Source organism: Callospermophilus lateralis, chromosome 6, assembly GCF_048772815.1.
Source record: "Callospermophilus lateralis isolate mCalLat2 chromosome 6, mCalLat2.hap1, whole genome shotgun sequence".
Lineage (NCBI taxonomy): Eukaryota > Metazoa > Chordata > Mammalia > Rodentia > Sciuridae > Callospermophilus > Callospermophilus lateralis.
The window spans coordinates 156,144,128-156,164,114 of record NC_135310.1 but is presented as its reverse complement, the minus strand read 5'-3'; the positions used below and the strand labels follow the sequence as shown (position 1 = coordinate 156,164,114).

At 43.1% G+C, this 19,987-nt stretch overlaps 1 protein-coding gene across 4 annotated transcripts in view; it reads right to left on the bottom strand.

The window, feature by feature from the left end:
* The window catches only part of Cdkal1 (CDKAL1 threonylcarbamoyladenosine tRNA methylthiotransferase), a 560,072-nt gene that overhangs the window by 192,386 nt on the left and 347,699 nt on the right, over positions 1 to 19,987 (bottom strand). For all 4 annotated transcript variants that reach the window (XM_076857924.1, XM_076857925.1, XM_076857926.1 and 1 more), the window contains one exon: positions 3,790 to 3,935. In XM_076857924.1, the coding sequence (XP_076714039.1) occupies positions 3,790 to 3,935 (146 nt within the window). The remainder of the gene's footprint in view (positions 1 to 3,789; positions 3,936 to 19,987) is intronic.

Below are 19,987 nucleotides of genomic sequence, written 5' to 3'. Positions count from 1 at the left end.
TATTATGTGGCTTATGCTGGGGAGGGTTTTTGTGCAATCACTGCCTTGCAAATGAGGGTCCCCAGTTAGAGCCCATGTCCAAGGCCACACAGCCTGGGAACCCTAATCATATCATACTCCGCACAATGCACTCCAAGAATCCCAGAACTGGGAAGTAAGTATCTCAAAATCACCGTCCAAATTTTACACTTGAAAAAAAAAAATCCCAGTAACATTAAAAGGAGAACAGCGAAACCAGTTGTGACAATTTATGAATGTAGTAAAATTGATGAGGTACTTATTAAAAAACATAAAACATTTTTTTTGAATCAGAACTGCACCTCTTACTTTGTTCTAAGTAGTTTTCTTCCACGACCCTGTAAATCCCATTATGTACTTCAAGAAATCATCTTATTCATTTAAATAAAAACATCTAATTACTTAATGTTCAACTGGATTAATAAAACTGAAAAGAATCATTTAAGTCATGAGTGTCTGCTCAAGACCAGCTGTTTTAAATTAGTATATGAAGTAATTTAGACACTCTTTTTTCACAAAGGTTGCATGATTTAATAAATCCCCATATGCCTCAACATGTGCCAACACCACCAGGTTATCTTCAATCCAGCTGCTGTGGGGAGGATGGCTGCCAACGTTCGAACAACTGCAGAGAATAATGACTAGGCTTCAAGTTGGCTCAAATGTCAGCTTCCATCGCTCCCAGCTGAAAGGGGCCATGTGCAACATAAGGAACATTGATTCAAAAGACTTCACCTCTACTGTTTGAGACACAGGGCTCCACAAACACCAATGGATGCAGAGCTTAAGAGTCTACAGCTTCAGGTAGATTCCTAGTTTGGATTTTTGCCTTAAATCCTACAGATTCTTCTGAAGATGGTCTTTTGTAGAAACAGTCTAGGAAATGCCGCCTCCTTCATTCCCGACGTGAAGAGCTGAGAAGCCTTTTGAGGAAGGAGAGAAAGGCAGAAGCTCCTCTTATTAGTGAAAATTTCATTACAAAAACCTAAAAAAGGTTCAAAGACTTTAGGGGAAAAGAGAAGGAAATGAAAAGGGCCACATTTATACGGGATTCATAGAGCAAACAGATAAGAAAGGAGCAAACCTACCATTTTAGGTCGGGGTGTGTTATGAACGAGTGCTGGGCGTACTGACAGGTCACACCTTCTTAGGATGACCACACGGGGCACATCCTGACTAGTGCCTCCACAGAAGCCCTGAAACTGTGGTGTTTCCAAAACAAGCGCTAATCTGTCATAAAGCTGCACTAGTCTAAAGTAAGAAAATAAGGATCAGAAATCTGCTTCATATACTTCACCTCTGTCTAAACACCCACCATAATGGAAAGTTATTCACTGGATCAGGGTCCTCCCAAGAGGACAGGAAACTTCCTCCCACTGAAGAGAGAAGCTGGAACATACCACCCCATGGGAAAGGGCTGTACTACTCCCATAAGCAACAAAATGGACTGGAGGAAACAGACAATTTCCGGGTTCCAATAAGCTGCCTAAATCTATGCAACGATCATTTTGTTATATTAACAGCAATAATTGGACTTTTTCCAAGTAGAGAACCTGAAATTTTCTCAGTTATCTGCTACACAAAGTAAGTATATCATATTGGCTGCTTGCTATAGTTTTCTAATATATATTAGTTACTATCTAAATGTGAATTTAAACAGCAGGGTTGATTCTGTCCTTGCACATACACAATACAGAGTTAATTTTAATCTGTTAAAACTTTAACTGGCTGGAGGTTTATCTATATTCCAGGAATTAATAGCACTTAAAACTGAAATGAAGGCTGGGCTGCATGGAAGGAGGCAAGGTCTTCTCCAGGCATGTCCATCATCCTCTCAAACTTCTCTGCTCTGGAGATCACTGGGCAGAGAACTTTGCTCTAGGACCTCTAGCTAGTCACATACTTCTCGAAAAGATACCCAGATGCCTCAGGTAGTTGAAAGTCCAAAGAAAAGACCCTGAATGCAGTCAGTGAACGATGGCAAGAAATCATTTTCTAACGCCTCGACGTGCTCATCGTCTCTGACCTCCACAAAGCTCAAGGAGGCTGCTCAGACTGTTCAAGATGCAGCGGATTCAACATGTCCATCTACAGAGCAATTGAAAGGACTGAACTTGTTGGCAAATGCTGTCCAGGTAAACAGACACAGTAATTCCACAAACTGAGTCAGCGCTCCCCCAAAGGGAGGCCAGAGCGGTGATGATTCCTTCAGCTCACTCCACCGCACAATGCAACAGCTGATCTGGGAAGCCTCTGGGTCTGTTCCTCACCAGGGCTGCATGTCTGCGCTTGGCAAAGCCTTGTGCAAGATGTGCGAAGTGTGTGCGTTATCGGCTGCTGTTTCAATAAGCAAGAGAAGGAATCTCACAGGTGTAATTTTTTTTTTTTTCCAATTTTGAACACATTCCATACACCAGTGCCAGCGTGCCTTCAACGACTCCCCTACATGAGACAAGTTACCTACAAAAGCTTGAATGACATTAAGGACAGGCCACAGACCAACAAGAGATGTTTAATATAAAAATCTGTATTCTTTAGGCTTGACCAGTTCTGTTAGAGATCCAAGAGTATTAGACATGGTAGAGAGCGTTGTTATTCTGCTGTTTTGAAGGCTGTATGTATATACGGACTATAATCATGGTATCTTGGAATAAATATGCTTTCTTTCCACTACATTGAATATTTGAATGATTGGCTGCATTTGTGTGGATGCCCACCAAGTGCCTATTTCTAGGGTTAGGATAATCAAGAAAAGTCTAGAGGTGGAAAAAAAATTAAGAGATACATAAAGGAAAGATGAGAAAAGAAGAAAAGAGTAAACAGAAGGAGAAAAATATCTTAAAACAATTTTATGCGGATGAGCGACTAATTATAGGTGGAAAAAGGAGTTGCTCACCGTCAGTACCGAGCAACCATACCCATCTAGTCCTTCAACATGGTACAAAGGTACGCAATTATAAACAAGAAGATGGATAGAAAAAGTTGTATCTTAATCAAGAAAAACAACAGTGGAAAAATTTATGGAAAGTGGGGAGACCCCCAAAGTACACCAAGATGAAAGACCAGTTCCCGAGGGTGAGCTGTGGCCTGGGCTTGGGAAGGTCTCGGGGCCTTGGCCACCTCTGCTCCCTGCCTGGCCTGGTCACAGACCCTTCCCATTTGAGCAGGATTCTGAAGAACATGATTACGGGCTGCAAGTGTTCTTTACGGAAACTAAACTACCATTCACATCTGGGACTATGAAACATGCCTTACTTTGGTCAGTAGGAATTTGAACTTTAAACACCAGAATCCTCCCGCCTCCTTGACATCACAAGTACTCAAGTAAATAACGGGGATCAGTGGGTAAAAGCAACGATGCTCCAGACACTCCTCAGAAAATGCAAGTCAGTAGAAAATAACATTTTTTAGTGCCACGACTTGGTCCCTACGTCCATGTCAAAACCCACTCATGACTTCAGAAAGCCTCTCAGGGGACTTAGAGCAGAGCAAAGCCAAGGCAGGTTTCACCCACCAGGTCAGGTATGAAAATAACCACGGCTCACACTTCCTTAGAGACTAGACAACACATGGGGCGACCTGCACAGGTGGCAGGGGCACAAACTGCGGGGACAGGAGAACCCACAGCGAAAGTGCCCAAGGGAAGGAAGGCCTGCGAGCCTCGAGACCCACCTCCTCCCTGCACCTTTCCTGAGGGCTGCGCTAAGTTCCTCGTCCCCACACACTTCTGAACGAAGAGAAATGGTGACTTCGTAAGCGCCAGAGACTTACTTCTCCTTCAGGAAATCCACGACTCTTCGGAAGTCAGCCACGCAGTATTCTCTTTTCATGGCCATGAGCACGCTGTCGGAGGCGGACTGGACGGGTATGTGCAGGAAGGAGTAGACTCGGGGATGGTTAAGGATCTTCGCCATTTCCTTAAAGAAACAGAAGGAGAAGACATTAATCCCTGGAGCAAATCAGGGTGATATCCCCGAGATCAGCACCTGGTGCCAGCACAAAACAGCTGAAAATGGGCTTCAGCGCTCTCCCAGGGAGCCTCGGCTGGCGATTTCTACGATGACATGTGGCGAGTTAGTATCCCTTCCAGGAGCCCAGAGAAGAGTCCCTTCCTCAGGTTCACTCCTCGAGTTCACTGTCCCTCTTAGGTAAGCAAAAAAAAAAAAAAAAAAAAAAAGACATGAAATCAAAAGATGCCTAAAGAACAAAGGGATTTTGAAGTACTTCAAGGTAAACATCACTCCTTCACCTCCCAGTCCCTGATTCTGCTTTATCAAGTAAGAAGGAAAACTGCAAGACTTGAGCAGCAGCTGAGACCTCGTAATCCTGTGCATTTGATTGGAGGAAGCTTCCAGATTTAGGTTAAGTCAACACATTTGTTGTTGTTAACATTACTTTATTATTTGTAAAGTATTGTTAAATTATTACTTAAGTTAATATTTCTTTTTTCTTGTTGCACTTGGTTACTGATCATGTATAATTTTGGTACCTACTATGGAAAGGCACGTGACCGATGAGATCAGCTGGTTCGACACTGGGTACCTACAGTTAAGATGCAGAGTTGGAGAGAAGGGAAAGAGAAGAAGAGTCTCAGACACAAAGTTGAAGAGAATAAATTACAGTGAGTGAAACTCGGAAACTCAATGTTTTAAAATCTCCTAGGATCCTACGTGGGTACAAAGAAGAGTGGCAGACATAAAGCCAGGGTGACGTAACCATTTGCACAGGCCGTAAGCGATGACAAACTGAGCCCTTCTCCGCTGCACACAGCCAGGTCACCCATGAGAGACAGACCATGCACAGAGTCCAGGAGGGACGGAGCTGCTCTTCAATAACCTGTGTGTGCCCAGTGATTCCCAGCTTTGAGAGTTCGACACTTGCACATGTTATAGCCTTTGGTCCTCAAGACGACACTGTGAAGGATCTTAGAGCCAAGAGCTGGCTGATTCTCACGGTTACCTCTTGGTTACCAGTCAGCCCTGCACGAGAATCAACCTGGCCCCCTGCGTCACCATCTTCTTTCTGCTCACTGGGAACTTCAGCATTTCTACCGAAGTACAAGGAGACAGAGGAACTGAATCAGTCAGCTTCTTAGCAGAAGTTCAGTTGTTTTTAGAAAGGTTCTTCCCATTAAGGAATTTGTATTACCAAATAGAACAACTCACAGCTATCCTTTTCTACAGTTTCTCCTCCAGAAATCCTGGGGTTCCTGTGCTAGGCATCTCTGCGTTACTATACTGGGATTGCAGCTGACTCGCTATCCAGTGGTAAAACAGCGGTTCACCTTCACGGACTTCCATTTCTGGGCTGAGCACTTGGTAGCTGTTCATTCTGGCTCAGCACCGACTGCACAGGCTGTGTTGGCAGAATGGCCTCATCCCACTTGCCCTACAGAAAACACACTGCCCATCCACGCTCTCTGCTTCTCAGGCTTTCACACTGAACAGGATCCCAAAACGCTCGAGGAAAATAACTGCAAAAAGACCTTATGCTCTAACGGGGTGGGGCAGGTGCACCAGCTTTACCGGCCTTTCAGTGTATCTACTATGGTGACAAATGACACGTTGTCCCTTTTCATTGATTTTTTCTAGTTATATATGACATCAGGATGCATTTTTACATACTCACAAAGCATGGAATATAATTTGCTGATTCAGTCCCCAGCACTCCCCTGTCCCTTCCCCCTCTTCCTGCTCCCTCCCTCTACTCCATTGACCTCCTTTCTGCAATTTATTTAGTTTTTTTTTCCTATTAGTGTGGTGAACATATTTGATGTTGGGATCCATCGTGGTGTATTCATCATGTGCATAGAAAAGTTCAGAGAGATTCATTCCCCTGTTCTTCCCTAATCCATCTCTCCTACTTCCCATTCAATCTCCATGGTCTGTTCTACTGATCTTTCCTCTATTTTGATGAAATTCCCTGCACCCCTGTTTTGTCCTTTCCCCTCACCCCATTTTGGATTACCTTCTGCGTATCAGAGAAAACTTTTGACTTAATATCATTCTTCTTCCTGACTGAGTAATACTCCACTGTGTGTGTGTGTGTGTGTGTGTGTGTGTGTGTGTGTAGGACAGAGAGAGAGAGAGAAAGGGAGAGAGAGAATATCACTTTTTCTTTATCCATTCATTTAAGGGCACCTAGGTTGGTTCCATAACTTTGCTATTGTGAACTAAGCTGCTATAAACATTGATGTGGCTGCGTCACTGAAGTAGGCCGATTTAAATCCTCTGGATATATACCAAGGAGTGAGCTACCTGATCATATGGTGGTTCCATTCCTAGTCTTTAGACAAATCTCCCTCCACACTGCTTTCCAGAATGGCTGTACTAATTTGCAGTCCCACCGACAACGTATGAATGGACCTTTTCCCCTACATCTTTGCCAACATTATTGTTACTTGTACTCTTAATAACCGCCATGCTGACTGGGGTAAGATGCAATGGCAATATAGTTCTGATTCGCATTTCCCTAATTGCTAGAGATGGTGAACATTTTTTTTCATATGTTTGTTGACCATTTGTATTTTTTTTTTTTTTTTTAGAAGTGTCTGTTTAGGTTTTTTGCCCATTGGTTGACTGGGTGATTTGTTTTTGGTGTTAAGTTCTGAGTTCTTCGTATATCCTGGATATGAACGCTGTGTCTGAGGATCAGGTAGCACTCGTACATTTTTCTTCAAGCAGTTGCAGATTTCCTGGTTTAATTCCCAGGTCTTTTATCTACTTTGAGTTAACTTTTGTGCAGGGTGAGAGACGGGGTCAAATTTTATTCTTCTACATATGGATTTCTGGGTTTCCCAGCACCATTTGTTAAAAAGTCTTTCCTGGGCCGGGGCAGTAGCTCAGTGGCAGAGCACTTGCCTTGCACATGTGAGGCATTGGGTTCAATCCTTAGCAACACATAAAAATAAACAAAATAAAGACATGCCGTCCATCTACAACTATAAAATATTTTTAAAAAGGCTTTCCGCCAATATAGATACCCACGACATTCTTCACAGAACTAAAAACACAGTTCAAAATACATTTTGAAAAATAAGACCATAAGACCCAAATATCCACACAACCCTCATCAAGAAGAGCAAAGCAGGAGGCATCACAATGCAGTCCTCACGTTATACTACAGAGTTAGAGTGACAAGAACAGCATGGTACAGACACGAGGACCAGTGGAACAGAACAGAAGGCCCAGAGGCCACCCACATGCTGTTGTCTCATACTAGACAGAGGTGAAGTGAGAGACGACATCTTAACACTTTATAAAACGAACTTGCCCGCAGCCTCTGTGCCTTGGTTTCCTCATCTATGAAATGGAGGTATTGATAGTCCCTCCTCACAGAGCCACTGGCCTATCGTGTAAGTAAATGACGGTCATCAGGTGTGCCTAAGGAGGAAGACTGACATGCAGAATCCCAACGTACTTCCCCATGCAGATGATGTGGGGTCCAGGCTCCCCGAGGCTGGGGAGCACCTAGCTCTGATGAAGCATGGATGCACTCTGCTCCGAGCTGGCTGAGCGCCTGGGCAGAGGGCAGGTAGTGGTGGCATGACTGTGCACCTGCGTGTGCTCCCATCATCGGAGCTCTGACAGTGAGCAGCATGGAGACGCGTCTGGAACATAAGGCCACTGATAACTCAGAGGTCCATGTCTCCAGGTTCTAAGACACAGATGGCAGGGACTGGAGAACTGGCTCCTCCCTGATCAACATGGCAGGGGTGTTGTCCACCTGACCGGCTCATTTCACAAACTCAATGTCTGTTATGTTCCCTTAATATACTAAGGAGGGAAAATAAATAATTGAATGGAAACAGTCTTGTTTTAAAGAACTGTCCTATATGTGGGTATGTTCAAATTAATCACCAAATTTTACCTGGTTTTGAATACTACTGGCTACCAAAGTCCTCAGGACGTGAAAGTATAACGTGTAATACTTGGTCAGATTCCTTTACACTCACATTGATGACTATCATGCGAAGGCCCTACTCTCCTGTAGTCCACAATGCTGAGCTCTGTGCTTCTATACTGGTTTAAGGTCATCTAAGACACTTCGTTGAGCTGGGGATGTGGCTCAAGCGGTAGCGTGCTCGCCTGGCATGCGTGCTGCCTGGGTTCGATCCTCAGCACCACATACAAACAAAGATGTTGTGTCCGCCGAGAACTAAAAAATAAATATTAAAAAATTCTCTGTCTCTCTCTTTCTCCCACTCTCTTAAAAAAAAAAAAAAGACACTTCGTTAAGAAAAAAAGGCAGGCATGGTGGCACCCACATGGAATCCCAGCATTGGGGAGGCCAAGGCAGGAGGATCACAAGTTCAAGGCCAGACTTACGAATTTGGTGAGACCATGTTAAATTGAAAAAGGGCTGAGGGCATTAGCTCACTGATAGATTACCCTGGTGCCCACAAAAACAAATACCAGACCAAAAAATAATTGGTTCTTTTAAAATGAGAAGAATGAGATATAGATGATATTATGTGGGTTTTAAAATTCCTGTTTTTGGCAAAATATATATAGCACGTAAAATTTCAACTATGTTTAAATGAACAGTTCAGTGACATTAGGGACAGTAAAACCCCATACAGCCATCACCCACTAAGCATCTGCAGAACATTTTCACCCTCCCAATCTGAAACTCGATGCACATTAACTGCCGCTCCCACTCCCAGCACCCGTCCCTGGCAAGCCCCCATCTACCTGCTACCTCTGAAGCAGACCATTCAAGGTGCCCCAGAGCAGCGGCACACAGACTTTGTGCTCTGGTGCCTGGCTGACTCCGCTGAGCATGTTTCCAAGGCCCCTTCCTGCTGTGGAAATGTCATGTTACTGGTTTTCTATCTGTTTTTGTTCAGACAGCTGGAAGCTCACGGCTCCGTGCCCGAGCTCACCACAGTCTCCATGTCTCTCTGCCGCAATCGCACCACACACCTTCACGCCCAGGGCAGAACTTGCTTATCTTTACTTCTCTGTCTGCTTCTCAGTGCTGGCACGCACCCTTGAACTACAGCATGAGAGACGAGATGACACCATCCTGCGGCACGCACGATGGTTTCCAGCCAGTCCTGCAACACGCCCAGGGAACAGTGGAGAAAGCGGCGCGCGTGTTCTCCGGAGGTTCTGTTTCTAGAGTCACCTTCAACAGCCGCAAAGTCACACAAGTCCAGACAGAACAGGACCCGAGGCATATTTCATCCATCACTTAATTAATATCATTATAACAGCCATTAAGTGAATCACCAGGACCTGCATTTACACTCGGAGATTTAATAATAAATTACCACTAAAAGCATAGAAAGGGGAGGAGAAAGCCTCAGAAGGGAAATTCCCGTCCTTACCTCCAGAATGGACAGGACTGGAGGCGTGAACAGTCTAATCTACAGTTGACCTGTAACTTCATCGTACTAGGAAATTCACTTTTAAACTCTAAAGGGTTCACATCTTCAGGATTTGCGGTAAAGCAGGTTGAGATAAAACATCCCTTTTAATGAGCATTCTCAGACCTGGGCACTCCGGCGTCCCTCCCCCACACCTCTCCAGCTCAGCATCAGCCAATCTTTCTGCACATCAACACATAACGCGCGACTTCATGCTAATGCCAAAAGGCTGAAAGTTGTGGTTGTACACACAATTTATTTTCAACTGACATCATTAGCATTTTATCTTATTTTAAAATTATTACTCTGCTCCGATAAGACCAAGGCCAAGAAAGCTCTTGTATCATGTCATGATTGTAGGGGCAGCTGCCCAAATCTACATCAAAGTTAAAATTCATGAAACTGAACACATACCAAAAAGTTAAAAGTACTGTATTAGCTTAAGACAACAAAGAGAAAAGCTAACAGCAAACTGTTGTGATCCAAATGCTATCTATAACATGAAGACACCCTTTCCAAAAAGAGGCACAATCCACCTAGAATTGCCTTTTTTCCCATTAAAAGAAAGATTGAGGATGTGAAACACTAAAAGAACAAATTGACAGCTGATCAATTTAATGGGAAAAAGGCAGTTAAACAATCAGCTGAGATAGTTCTATTGGCTTCTCTAAAACATGACATAAATAATTAAGGAGTTTATTGGAAAGGCAGATGCTAAAGATTCACTTTAAGATCCTTATCTATCTATGGTCTGATTATCCAAGTAGAAGGTTACCTTAGGTGACTGTACCGTCTTGTTGAAGGTAGAACACAGTACCAAGAATGGCCTAGTGATTTAACTGCTTTAGTTATGAGTGACTAGGTATGTATGTGGTGTGGTATGTACGCAGCTAAGCAAGACTTGTGGAACATCAAACCGTCTTTCTAGGATTTGGGATGAAAAGCTGATAACACGCCCCTCTACGCTGTATGAGCAGATGAATGAATACGTAATCGCCTCCTGCTCAATATGAGGCGCTCTGCAGGTAGCTTCGTGTATCGCCTCCAGCTCCTCACCACGCAGGAGCAGTGCTCAACAGGCACTTCTGGGATTTCTTTGGCGATTGTATTACTGTTTGCCAAGAACTCTGTAGAAGCAGTGGGACCCCATCTGTGCTCCATCACTGGGGTGCAGTCTACTCCCCGACACTCAGGAGTAGCATGTGACTTACCTTGCCAATAAAATAGGGAGAGAAATTGCATATGTAGGCTACGTCAGTCTTTTCTCTTTCCCCCTTCTAAATTCTGGAGAGGAGACAACTTGTATGTGGACAATCAGTCCATGATGGATGTCCAGCCTGACCAAGAATTTTTGGCTGATACAAGCCACTGAGTTTTAGGGGTCATTTATTAACAACAGTTACCTTTACTGGCTCTGATAACTCACATTAAACGTCAACTTGATTGGGCTAAGGGATGCCCAGATAATTGGTGATTTTTTATTTCTGGGTGTGTCTGTGAGGGTGTTTCCAGGAGGGACTGCCATTCAGATCAGCAGACAGAGTAAAAGATGCTCTCCCCTCGTCAGTGGGGGTGGACGTCATCTAATCCATGGATGATCCAAATGGAACAAAACAGCAGAGGAAGGGGGGATTCTCTCCAGAGAAGAGACTTGCTGTAGTCCGGCTACAGCAAAATGGGGGGGGGGGGGTGACGAATAACTTGTATACTTGATGCAGCAGGAATGAGAGCCCTTTATTGTGGGACAACAGAGGTATTTATACATTCCACACAGCTTATCTTAATTAGCATAAACTAGATACAGCAGTCAACCAATAAGGAATCTCCACACTTAATGGCTCGCTTTTGTTACTTCACAAACCACTCCCTCTGACATTTGGCCAGGGGCCATCCAGACTTGTTCACAGACTTTAACATTTCTCAGGCAAAACAACAGGTGCCAATCTGACTTGTTTACAGACTCTAACAGAGACTGCCATCTTCTCTTACTCTGGACACAGGTACTCCTGGTACCTCAGCTTTTGGTTATTTGGACTTACACCAGTGAACCCCTTGGTTCAGCTACACCACTGGCTTTCCTAATCCCCCAGTAAGCAAATGGCAGATGATTAGACTTCTAAGTCTCTCACTGGGACAAGCTAATTCCCATAATAAACTTTCCCACCCGTGTGTCTACCTACCCACCCACCCACCTGTGTGCATGTGCCGTGCGTGTATATACGTACATGTATTATATGCATCTCTGGAGAACCCCAATTAATTGTTTTATGGATGGAATGGCACATCTCATCTTACAGACCAAAAAACAAAAGCATTTAGAGACTGTTCAAATTCAATGTCTATAATTGAGAGGAGGAGACTCAGTGGATTCACAACTGAAGCCTGTCCAGGGAAGGTCCTTTTTCCTAACAGACTTTCAGTAAGTCCTAGGGTGGAAAAGAACTTCATTTACCAAGGTACAATGCGGGAGGGAAAGCAGGAATTCTGTTAGATGGCAGCCAAGGGAGAGCGCAATTTCGAATCATAAACAAAACGTTTTCTAGGAAACAGCAAGAGGTGAGACATGTGAACTGGCAGAAATGAAAACAGAGGCCAGAGTTCAGCAGCTCCAGGCCAACTGGTCATAGGAAATTCTGATCCCACCCCCCAAACCTAACCATAAAAACCAACAAAAGGCCAGTCTGAGTTTTTTGTCCTCATCCTCATGATGCACTGAAATTAAACCACTCAACTATAAACAAATCAACTTACCAGTTTGTTTTTTTTTTTTTAAATCATAACTGATCATCCTGAAAAAAGGTCCAAGTTGCCCTCCTTCATGCCCAATAAACTGTTCTGTGACTGACATGGAGACTGCAGGCCACTTTTTGGTTTGCGGTTTCCCAGTTCACAACTGTTCTTCTGTATGTAAAACAAATGCTTAAGATCCTAAACTGATGTGACTTTAATTTTGACAAATATATATTTTATGTTATATGTTACATAAAATGTTTATTTAAGATTATTGTATGTTATATTTTATAAAGTAGCCCAGTGACATGCAATTTTTTTAGACTTCTATTCATCACTTATCTTTTACATTTGGGGATAAAAGGCCCACGGGGAGTAATGATTCTCTATGTATTTGCTCTTGTAGTAAATGCACTTTTGTTTGAAATCATTCTAAAGAGAAATTTGTCCATTTGATGGTTGGGCTTATAGGACTTTACAGGGCTAAACTTGTTACATTCCTTTAGAAAAGGATGCATAGCCAGTGCACATAACAGGAAAACATTAAAAAATAAGTGATCTCCCATAATATAAAAGAAATGCCATATTCCTGTTAAGATGTTTGAAAACCAAAGATAGAAGAAACGCTAATCATCACCCCTGCCCCCCCCAAAAAGATTATTAAAAGAAAAATCATTACTCTTACATCATCCTGAAAGAACTAAATTATAAAAATGTATCTGATTCTATCGAGTGGGCTTGGGGAATGTGAAATGATTTTCAAAGACCAAAATATTAAGCTAACAATATTTCTTGACAATTCTTCCTCAGGGATGAGCTCTATTTCTTCAAAAGTAGAGGAAGAAAACCTTTCTTCTAAACAGGGTCCAAATCACCCAGGCACTTACACCCCTGGGGCTCCCAGGCTTGCACATTAGCATAACAGGAGGGAGAAATCTGAATATGAAAACACACACAGAGAAGCTGCAGAGATAGAAATCAGCAAAACACCTTCAACCAGTGCTGGGGTTCTGCACATCAGAGAAAGGCGGTCCCTGGAGCTCAGACGTGAGAATGGAAAGAATAAACAGACATGAAAGGAAGGGCTTGTGGGAGAAGAGCATAACAATGAAGAGGAAAGAGAAAGGAGGCCCGCAGCCGCCCCCCACCCCAATCCACCTAATGTAAGCAAGGCTGAAACCGGGACCTTGAGAAGTCATTTAGATGGAGGACTAGTGAGGAACAAGAAGGCCCTGTCCCTTCCAGATTACAACAGGGCTGTAGTGACGCTGGGGCTCAGGAAGCAGGCTATCATGTGAGACACCCCAACAGGCTGGGTGCTTTGAACTAAGGGACACGGGGCTGCTTGAGGAGCAGGGTCTCTAACAGGCCCTGGTTACTCCCCCCCAACCACAGGGTAGGGCTCTCTGGAGTTCCTGGTCTGAAGGAATTCTTCCAAAAGAAGTGCTATTGCCTTGGACTCCATCCCTAAAACCTCATCTCCCAGGGAGAACCAGTCACCAGGGGAGAGACTAGAGACAGTCCCGGAGTCCCTCCCCAGGCCGACTTTTCATCCCTTCTTCTGGGGGCGAAGCACAAGAACCACCAGAGAGACTGTACCTGTGCAATGAGACATTTGTCCCCAGGTGCTTTCCCCTAACTTGTCACCACCTACCCCAGAGCCCTGAGGGGACTGGGTACAGGCCATGGCCTGTTACGGGCCTCCTAACCCCACTGAAGACCACTGGACAATAACAGCAGTGTGACAGCGATACTAGCATTTCCCATCTGTATTAGATTGTTACCTGTGGCTGTACTCGAATACCAAAGCTGGGTGATTTATGGTAAGGCCACAGCAGGAACACCAGAGGGCTCGCCTCTGCCACAGAGCCCCTCTCCCATGAATGGAGGAACCAAGTGCCTCAGTCACCTCCCAGAGCTCCTCCTCTCAAGATTGCGGCCCTGGAGACCAAGTTCCCAGCACCTTACACCTGAGGGGCAAATTCAAGGATGACCAATTCTATGTGCTGGACGCTGTTCTGAGTTTCATTCAGTAGCCACTGAGGCTCCAGGACACCTCCGGGAGGTTGCATCTTACTCATGTAAGACACAGCAAGTCCATCACAGGCCCAGAGCACAATGGTGGGGCTAGAATGTAAACGTCTTCCTTCTCTGCCACTGCCGGAGCCAATGAGTCTCCAAAAGTATACCTCCTATGGACGGATCCATCTGTGGTCCTTCCTAACCCTGTAATAATTCTTGAAAAATAGATGAACTCATTTGCACAAAAGTATTAACAACAAACCATGTCTGAGAGTTGGGGAGGAAGGAAACATTGGAGAGCAGTCTCCACAAAAATGAGATAAAATGCAGATGTTCCTCAGCTAACACTGGGTTATATCCCAATGAGCACATCACAGAAAATATCAGAAGTAAAAACTGCACCTAACAGTCTACCCAACATCCTAGCACATCCAACACACGCTTGAAAGTGGTGGGCAAGGCCAACCTTTACTTCTGGGTGGCAAGAGAGCTAGGAATGGGGTTAGCGGGCGCACCTGAGTGGCAGTCCACCTGCTTTTATCTCAAACCTCAAGCAGGGCTGCCCTTCACTCTGATTGGAGGAGTTCAGGTGATGACCTAGAGGAATGGATAAAGGCCAATTTTATAATTAGGGCAGGAAAAAGAAAAGTGCTACAATTGATTCAATTAAGGCTGAACACTGACCATGAACCAACAGGTTTTCTATTTCTCCCACACAGCATCTGGGCACTCTCCAGTTGCGGCCTGGGAGTGGTACAGCCTGTGCTGTCACCCCAAGAGAGTATCACAGGACGCACCATGTAGCCCAGTGAAGAATCAAAATTCAAAATCTAAAGTACAGTTTGTACTCAGTGCTTACTGCTTTTGTACCTTTGTAAAGTTGAAAATCATGCATGAATCCACCATAAATCAGGAACTGTATGTACGTGTACATATATTTATATACCATATAATATACATTAAATGTAGTTTGCAAATTTTACAATCTGCAAAATTTCCTTCGGTCAGTGTATCAGTCCATATTATAACAAAATTTCTGAACGCTTTATTAAAAAAAAAAAAAAAAAAAAAGAGGTTCTGGCTTACAAATAGAAAACCCAAGGGCCACATCCGGTGATGGCCCTTGTGTGAGCAGAGTCCAAGGTGATTCTAGGCATCACACGACAAGAGACTGGGAGTGCACTGTGTTCTGGTCTCTCCCCCTCTCCTTTAAAGGGGGCACCACCTCATCTGGTCGTCATCACCTCCCGGAGGCCCCACCACTACACACCCTAGATAAAGTAGTTTCTGCCCTGTTAACGCCCCACTACTGGGGCTAAGTTTTAACACAGGAACTCTTGGGGGACATACCTAAGTCCCATCCAAACCATAGCATTCAGTTTTATCAGAAATAGGTGGATACTTCAAGTATTTCAAATGCTTAAACTAAATGGCTTTTACTGTAACACCTGAAATTAGTTGACAAGTTCATGAGAATCTTTTGCTATTGAACAACATGAATTTTAAGTATAAATTAATAAAGAGGAATATAATGTTTTATATGAGCAACATCTTCTCCCCATTTCTACAATGTTTTCACTTGGTAAAACTGCCTTCCCACATCAGCTCTTTAATTGGAACTAAAATGTATGCACTTCCAGTTAGCACGTGCCAGGCCAGCTTGTCTCAGAACACCTTGTCAGATCATTTTCTGAGATCCGAACCTGCTGCTTTTTAAACACTTGAGCTTCAAAGATAAAAATCAGACAGCTCTTCTAGCATGGGCAGAAAAACCAGGAGAAAGTCCCATTCCATGAGCCAAGTTTACTTTTTAAGACTTAAGCCTTTACAACAGTTATTTTTTTAATCAAATGAAAATTGTAATTTCATGCAATTAAAATACACTTCTTCAGTTGAGAGGGAGAAAGGAAGACTTTTATTTTCCTCTTTTCTGCCATTCTGTAGCCTCTACAAATATAAATATCTAATGCACCCTCTTGGCAAGGTTCTGCCTAGTGATAACAGAAGCAGTCATTTGATCACAAGCATTTGGAGATTAAATTTCATCACTGTTGTGGTTTGGATATAAAGTGTCCCCCAAAAGCTCTTGATTTAGTGCAGGGAATGTTCAGAGATGAAATAATTCCAATATGAGAGCTATAACCTAGTCAGTGGATTAATCCATTTGATAAGACTACTGTGCTGGGAGTCAACTGTAGGCAGGTGGGGTGTGGCTAGAGGAGGTGGGTCCTGGGGGTGTTCCCTTGGGGACTGTATCTAGTCCCTCCTCCTCCCTCTCTCTCAGCTTCCCTGCTTCAAGAGCTGAGCAGCTTTCCTTGGCTGGGCCCTTCCTCCATGATGTGCCGACTCCTCTTAGGCCCACAGAAGGTGAGTCAGGCACCTCTGAACCCAAGAGCCCCAAATAAACTTTTCTTCCTCTAAGTTGTTCTTGTTGGCTGTTTTGGTCACAGAGACAAAAATAAAGCTAAATAAAACAAAGACAAATCATGAATATTACAAAGTATATACAGAACCTGAAAAGAAAACCCTTTTTAGGGTAAACAAGATGCAAGATCAACTAACAAGATAAATCACTCAAAGAGGGAAGGATACTATTCAAATACCATGCTAGTGCCTAATCTTCTTTTAAATTTTCTGTGCAAAACAGAAGACTTTCAAAATAAATAAAAATTGTTTTTTAAAAAAAATTTTAAAAACCTTACATTCACTAGCCTTTTCACTCTTGATAGCCTTAGACCAATTATAAAGTTATAATCAATTCATCTTTTTCACTGAACATTAAAATATGCAACATGAGAAATTCCTGCAGTCCATTTCCAAGCAGATATACCGTGTGTCATCACTTGGTAATAAAACTATTAGCCTGTAACTCTAAAAGAGCATAAGAACACTGTGGTTTTAAATACAGCTCAACTTCACAGAATCTGTATGCCTAACCTCCGTTTTCTGCTTATGTATTCATAGTACTTTGCATTGCTAAGAATGATCATACGTTTCTGCAGTAAGAAAGAGCATAATACCAAACGCCACTTAGTCTCATGTGGGTGTAATGAGGGAATCAGATTTTAAAATGGCAAGACTGTGACAGGAAATGTCTACCTTCAATCATCACAGAAACAGCTAACGAGCTTTTCCATTCGCCACAGCACCTCCTGAGAACTTTAAGGAAAAGGCCCACCACATGTGAAGCCCCGACAATGAAGGGTCTGAAGAGTCGCACTGTAAGCATCTCAAGCTGACTTTGTCAACCCTGTCCAACGTGGAACCTTCGCAACATCACAAGTGGACTGTCCCTCAGGATTCCCACTACGCGTAGCTGAGGGGCCACATCTGTGACACACTACAGAACCAAAGAAGTTGCCAAGAAGTTCTTAGTGCTGTTTTCAAAAACACACAATTTTTAACTTAGTATACCCAATATCATCTCAGTAGTCTAAAATTTTAGATTCACTTTCATGACTTCAAAGCATGTATTTATCTTTTTTCTTCAGTCAGCGAAATTTAATTAGATTAATTTTTAATTAGATATGTAAGGAAACAGAACACATGGATTTTTTAAAATCATAGAATAAAGAAACTGGACAGAAGCTAAGAGATCACATGGACCAGACTCCTGTCCAGTATGCCTATGTTCAAACAAAAAATTAAGATCTAAAGGGGTCAGCAGCTGACACAAAACTTGCCTAAGCCTCAAAGTTACAGAGTGCAAGAAGCAGAGTTAGAAACCAGTGGTTCCAGGTCTTCAGCACAGTGCTCTTGAAGACAATGTGCACCTTTTAATTACAGATTTAAGTAAATTGCACTGACATGTATTCTAATAAAGTATGTGGTTTAATTATTGTGTGGTTCCATCTGCCATATTATAGTCAACAAAATTCTATGTTCTGAATTATTTCCTTCTCTTGGAGGCTATATTCAATAACCCATTAGGAAAAAACTCACAACCAACCACAAACTCTTATCCTTGTTGAGGAAAATACACTAGGACATTTCTTGAAGGATATTTTCTAATTCTCCTCAAAAAGTCTATTTAACAGCAGCAACTCTTACACACGTTTTCCAAGATTATGAAAGCCCAGTATATGTCGCCTAAGATAAATGATTGCATTATCCACTAAAAAATGTATGCAGAATGTTCACAGAAACATTATTTGAAATCATCAAAATTTGGAGATTAACCTAATACTCGCCAGGAGAAGGAGTAAACAAACCACGGTGTATTTACACCACACAACACTGAACACCACCAAAATAAAAAATAAATTACGGAGATACACAACATGAACGACCCCTGTGAACTTTCTGTCACGCTGGAGAAGCTGATTCGGCTCAGCGCATCCTCAGGACGCCACTGAGGAGGCACCTGCTAGGAACGGGCGAGGAGAAGATCACACGCGGTCCTGGACACGCTCTGAGTGTCCAGGGGGTGGTCACAATCAGGAGAGCATTTGTAAAGATTCACAGAGAATTGTGGTCACTGCACTTTGCTATGTGTGTTTACTATACAGAAAAGAGAAAAACAAAATCAACGGGAAGGGGACCCAGAGGCTGGCTGGTGTCAAGCATGAGCCTGGGTGAAGCTGGCAGTTTTGGTCCATTGCCATGAGGGAAGAAACAGATGGACTCATTTATTCTACCTCCAGGGGCAGATTCAACCACAGGAAGTTTTTCTTCCTTTGCACTACATAAAATACTTTGCTAATGAAAAGTAAATTTTATTAATACCTAATGACAAATGTGAGTTAAAAAAATCACCACTATAGTTATACAGTGATTCATTTATACAATGGAATATTATTTAGCACTGAAAAGAAATGGGCTATCAAAGGGACTTTAAATGGCATTATGAAGTGAAAGAAGCCAGTGGAAGGCTGTCCACTGCGGGATCCTAACTGTATGACATTCCTGAAGAGGCTGACCCTGGAGACAGCAAGAGCATGGTGGTGGGCAGTGCGGTGGAGGAAGCAGGGATGAACAGGTAGAGAGCGGGGCTTTCTAGGGTGGCCAGACTGGCCTCAGGATATCACAGTGGCAGACGCACGCCACGGTACACATGTCGACCACCAGGAATGTACCTGGCAAGGGAGAACCCACCGGAAACAACGGACCCCGAGTCGACTGTCAGACTCCACTCACGTCCAACTCCCCGAATCCCAGCCCTTTAGAGCACAAAAAGTCAACCAAATTCTCTCAGGTATTTCTGGTTTAGCTGAAGATTCTTCAGGTCACTAATTTACATGGGGAATGTTTATTCTTTCCCTGCTCAGCAGAGTTTTTCAAATGTCTGACTGAAGATCTCCAGAACTTCTAGCAAGTTTTTAGTTACACTAACCAGTACCTACTTTATAAAATGACTAAGTCAAAAGGACTATTTCTACACTAGGAACAATACCTGTTGCTTAAATATTACTTTGTATCCACACACCTTGCAGAAATATTGTCCTGATGTTGCTGAACACATTTAATTTATGCAATGACATGTGAGTGAAAAATAATCATGTATGAAACATGAACTATGCATGTAGAACAGATACTTTCAGAAAGAAGTCCTAAATATAGTGACGGGCTTGTAGGAAGAGGGATACACCAACTGGATGGTAAAACCAGGCACTGGAAACCTAAACTGAATGTGGGTAATTGCAGCAATGATGTCTACACTGCAGGATTCTCACATGGAGAAGACGGAGATTCTGTAATTGGTCAGTGGGTTCATAGTGAGTTGGCTTGGTGGGGATGAGTCCAAAATAAAAGCATATCTCTAATTTATCTTCCCAGCTAGCTCCAATTATAAACAAATAGATTTATCTTGAGGCAGACACAGGCATATAATAGAAATATCTATATTAA